The sequence below is a fragment of the Sapajus apella genome, unplaced genomic scaffold, assembly GCF_009761245.1.
Source record: "Sapajus apella isolate SASKATOON/1434 unplaced genomic scaffold, GSC_monkey_1.0 scaffold56, whole genome shotgun sequence".
NCBI lineage: Eukaryota > Metazoa > Chordata > Mammalia > Primates > Cebidae > Sapajus > Sapajus apella.
In genome coordinates, this window is record NW_022436996.1 from 15,157,254 (window position 1) to 15,162,170 (window position 4,917).

Consider the following 4,917-nt stretch of genomic DNA (forward strand, 5'->3'; position numbering starts at 1 on the left):
ATGATGCCCCTTCTAGCTATGAAAGGCTCACAGCACCTCTATCATGGCTGCATCTGGGACACTGAGTCCCAGAATTGGAGAAGTCATCTGTCACTGAGGACTCTCAGAAACCCATGATCTATAAACATATTAGCTCTGACCAGTGCATTCGATTTCACAGATACAAACTACAGCATCACCCACAGACAGGTGGAAGATTCTATTGCAATATAATCATTATACTTCTATTTATAACAAGTACTATAAAACAATATATAATATGAAAAATAAAATAAAAAGGAATATAATCAAAAATATGATAAATAAAGCACTTCTTGAGTTAAGGACCTCAGGAAAATTATTTCAATCAAATGAGCTGGGCAGCAATGAAAACAGTGTCTAGAAATCGGATTTCCAGAGGGAATCATGGTGAACTGGCAGCGGTGGTGAATGCATGCTTCTGTCTATCAGGACAGCAGCCATGGCAAATGGAAACAAAATAAAGGGTACTCCTGGCTTCAGGTAGGCAGAAGAGAGGAAGTCTTATCATCATTGTGTTTATCAAGTAAGGACCACAAAAGTTGCAAGACCTTTATTTCAAACAGGAAGAGAGGTTTGATATTTTGTTGCAGAAACCCTCCCAGGTGACAGGAACAGAAGGGGCTTCAGAAGAAAGGCGTTCCAGACACCAGACGCCCCAACACATGCGGGAGAAGAGGTCTGTTTCCTGCCCGTGACAACCTCATGTACGTGGGCAGCACGGCAGCCACCAAGACCTCTAGAAAATGTATTCTGCCCTGAAGGCCAAGGCGAAGACAGCCACACCTTGCTTGGAGCAGTGAGCTGGCTCCGAGGACTCCTAGAACACATGGGCCATGATTGTTTTCACCACCTACATTTGCAGTCACTGTGTTTCAGGAATGGATCTGTGGTCTCACTCTACCCAAAGGACAGCTGAGGTCCAAATTTGCTTCTTTCCCATGAAAAGTGAGGAGCAAGGAGAGGCCTCTGTTAAGGGTCTCTAGGAGCTGCCAGGAGGGAGAGGAGAAGGTTTGTGAGCAGGAAGGAGGCGACTGTGCCACACTGTGGCTGAGCTGTTGGCACAGAGATACACAGCAGAGTCCTCCTGCTCTGTGCACTGGATCTTCAGAGTGGAGAAGGATCCCCCAGCCCTCTCTGCAGAGAACCGATCACTGGGAAGCCCTGATTTGTCTAATTGAGCTTCATACCTGAAGTAAGTCAGAAACTCTGGGCTCTGTCCCAGGATCTGTTGGTACCAATACAGTACAGCGTTTCATGACCTGAAATTGGATCACACCTGAAAGCTATATCCTGTGCCCTCTCTGTGACTTTGTACCTGGGGGACTGGGAGACTCCAACACCTGTGTGATCTGTGAAAATAGAATTAGGCAACAGAATAAGGAAAAACATTTGTAGTCATATCAGACACACACACACGCACATGAACACACACCCACATCTACACACAGAGGTAAAAGGAAACTAATTGGTGTTCTGAGGACTCACCTGTCCCTAGGAAACCCAGGACTACCCAGCAGAGGAGCCTGGTGCCCATGACAGGGTCAGGCAGGATGGGGGCCTTATGAGATCAGTGTCACTGTGAGCAGGAGCAGAGGAGGAGGGACGTCCTTGTCTCCACAGGGCAGTTCCCAAGTGACATCACTTCCTCTCTCAATCTCCAGGACCTCAGGGTCACAGCATTTATATCAGAACACACTTGGGTGATGCTTTAAGTAGTTATAAGCTCCTTTTTAACAACATCAATGCATGGCTCATTGCTTTGTGCTCCAGAACTGTCTGGACCCAGAGGCCTCACACTGAATCTCTGCGTTGATCTCCTCATCCCACAGCCACTCTCTCTCTGCTGGGCATGTCCTGTAGGAGGTGCCAACAGTGCCCCCTACACAGGGCAGCAAGGGGTGAGCTCATTGTCTTTCCTCAAATCAGGGTCCCCTGTGCCATCCGCATTCATCCCCAGCTGCCTCCATTTCCCCAGTCACAGGTGCAGGTGCCCAACGGTATTCTCCCATCACATGGGTTCCCTCATTCATTAAACCTCATGCCTTTCTTCCGGGATCATATCCCACCTTTGTTAATTATAATTCAGAAAAGATACCTTGGTAGCAAACTTACAGCGACTGTTTTTCATATTCCTGTTCTAAAAGGTTTTTTTTTTTTTTTTTTTTTTAAATAAATCTCACCTTAAATGAAGGAGAATGACAATTGAGCTAATGGTTATTTTTAACCGCTATCTTGACTGACCGGTCAAGATGGATCTGAAATACAAATCCTGCTTCATCGTGGGGGCCTCGGACTCAGGATGATGAGAAAAAAAGTAAGAGCTGGGGAGTGGCCCCACCCCAAAAGGACAGCTTAGAGGGAGGAGCAGGGAAAGCAACAAAGGAGACATCTGAGGGCCTGCGACCCGTCCAGGCCTGGCTGAGACTGCCTGCAGAGGCACCTGGCACAGGCCCAGGCTCACACTGCCCGGGCCACTCGGGGTTCCACGGTTCCTGGTGCAGAGACTCTGCCCAGGGCATCCCTGAGTCTGGGGTGGGGAGGAGGGCCGAGCCTCCCTGCCTTTATGTGCAGAGAGGAGACGGCCTTGCAGCACTGTGGAGTCACTGCTGGCACAGAAGTACACAGATGTCTGGTTGAGAGCAGCTGACTCCAGCCTGAGCAGGAACTCCTCTCTGTTTGGTCTGGAGACATTGTAGCCATCGTGGACTTCTCCTTTGTCAGTGGTACCTTCATCAACTGAGTAATGAATCAGCCTCAGCCCCATGCCTGGGTCTTGTCGATACCAGTACATGTAGTTATGGTTCATATCCTGGGTACACTGCAGCGTCATGCTCTGTCGTATCTTCAGGACCTGGAATTTTGGGGTCTGAGTGACACCAGCAGTCACTGGACCTGCAAAGAAGGAGAACAAATCCAATGCTGCAGCCCCAGTGGGAAAGCTCTGGGCCTTGATATCCATGCAAGGGGCCCTTCCTAGGACCCACCTGCCCACAGGAGACAAAAGGCCGCACAGCACAGGGGGCTAATGCTCATGGCAGGTGCTGCAGGACGGAGGAGTCTTCTGGGTCTGCGTGTTGATGAACGGGGAACAGGGCTCTCAAGGGAGTCGTTCTGATACCTCATTCTCCCTGCCTGGGCCCCAGAGCCTTCCTGTCAGGAGAGGCCACACCTCTTCTCCAGATAGTCAAATTCAAAATAAGTGCACTAGTGAACAGCTGAAAATGAGAACACATTTGTCTGAATTGAAACAAGCCTACAAGATTTTCATGACATTTTGTAAACAGTTTGTAATTCAATGTAAATTTTATTTCTTCAATGATATAATTAATATTCTGGTGTTTGTTATCTACATAGTGCTGTAGTCTAGACGCTTAGGGAAACTCCTCGTGTCTTCCTGGTGCTTTTGATTCCTGTATCCCAAATACTCCTTCAAGTTTCCTTTTCTAATTTGCTTAATTGACCATAATCCTATTTAAAAATCCTTTGTCTATTTTGGCTTTCTCTGTTACCAAGTTTCCAAATCCCAGGGGCAGGCTCATCACCATTGGAGGAGTCGTTTTGCTCTGTTTCTTGTCAACTCACTGACAGATGGGACTCCTGACAAGCCCAGCTGAGCACCTTCAGCTCCAACCAGGACTCTTGCTTTCCATGCCTGGGGTGAGATCATAGCAGGTAGAACCACCTCACACTGCTGACTGTCCTCTCCGTGTGGACGATGGTGGTCACCTAGCATTGCTCATGACCTCCAGGGACAAAGATGGCCTGATGTGTGAGGGACTTGGGGAGAAAGGGCAGACTTTAAGGAAGAATGCTCTGTTTTTATTTGAGATGTCATGTTTCACAGGGAGTATGCCTTCCTGCAAGATTCCTGCCATTTATTTAGTACTAAATAAAAAGGAGCTCAAATAACATATCTTGGTGCACAGAGCCCCACACTTAGTAGGGCGCCACATTCAGTATAACATTGTCATGTTCTTCAAGTTCTTAACAATGTTTGAATAAAGGGAATGCCAATAGGTTGTATGGCTGGTTCTGAGCACGTAATTTTGTTTTATTTTCTGCTCACGTCCTCAGGTACTGTTTTCCTTTTTAGCACAAGCACATGACCAGGGTCTGGGTCACTCAGCATCAGTGAGACTTTGGAGAGAAGAATACAAAAGTTAAAGTCACAGCAAAGGACCACCTGGTGCTGTTATCCACGTGGAGTCCAACAAGCCCGTGAGTGGGTGCCATATATGTGCCCACGATTTCTCAGGCCCAGAAAACAGAGGGACACACAGCAAAAGAGCTTGGTGCCCAGGCGGGGCCAGAACAGAAAGGGGAATTTTTTTATCTCAAGGCTGAGGTTTTATGAGTTGGACACTTGGGGTCAAGGAAGAGAGAACCCTTCTCCCAACATGACATTATCTCTCAATGGAGTCACCACTGCCCATGGTTCGCTTGGCCCCAGTGCACTCTATGTGCTCAGGAAGCAGAGCTAAATCACAGCTGAATGTTGTCTGATGGAAGCTCAAGATAGTGTCCTTAGAGATGATTAATTTTTGTCAGAATATCGTTATAAAGTAATTTCAGTGAATGAGTGTATGAGAAAAAATAATGAACATGAGTGAACAAATTATGTGGAAGCAGCCTCTTCCAGCGGGGAAGTTTTGGTGTCATTCCATCATCTTGTCTGTCTCCACAGGATTGTCCCTAACGTGAATCAGGTATCTCTCAGGGTTCTGAAAGCGTTCAAAACCCTTCTAAAGCCATAAATACCTTTAATTTTTTTTTTAATTTTACTTTAAGTTCTGGGACACATGTACAGAATGTGCAGGTTCGTTACATAGGTATACATGCAGCATGGTGGTTTGCTGCACCTATCAACCCGTCATCTAGATTTTAAGCCCCACATGC

At 47.0% G+C, this 4,917-nt stretch overlaps 1 protein-coding gene and 1 gene segment (V, D, J or C); both read right to left on the reverse strand.

Moving 5' to 3' along the window:
* Positions 1 to 691: 691 nt before the first annotated feature.
* Positions 692 to 2,158, reverse strand: LOC116527990. The segment is given in 2 exon segments: positions 692 to 1,370; positions 1,507 to 2,158. Coding segments are annotated over 2 exon segments (419 nt in total).
* A 31-nt stretch (positions 2,159 to 2,189) lies between these two features.
* LOC116527967 lies at positions 2,190 to 3,933 on the reverse strand. Its single transcript, XM_032245198.1, has 2 exons — positions 3,006 to 3,933; positions 2,190 to 2,913 (listed from the first exon to the last, which is right to left on the reverse strand). The coding sequence occupies exons 1-2, from the start codon at positions 3,142 to 3,144 to the stop codon at positions 2,249 to 2,251; spliced, it is 804 nt and encodes a 267-aa protein (XP_032101089.1). The 5' UTR covers positions 3,145 to 3,933; the 3' UTR covers positions 2,190 to 2,248.
* Positions 3,934 to 4,917: the final 984 nt, after the last annotated feature.

Bases quoted from the DNA above. Each gene is read 5' to 3' on its own strand.
- LOC116527967 (XM_032245198.1), bottom strand. From the start codon at position 3,144: ATGAGGTATCAGAACGACTCCCTTGAGAGCCCTGTTCCCCGTTCATCA. The intron at 2,914-3,005 runs GTGGGTCCTAGG...CCTTCTTTGCAG, and splicing joins CTTTTGTCTCCTGTGGGCAG to GTCCAGTGACTGCTGGTGTC.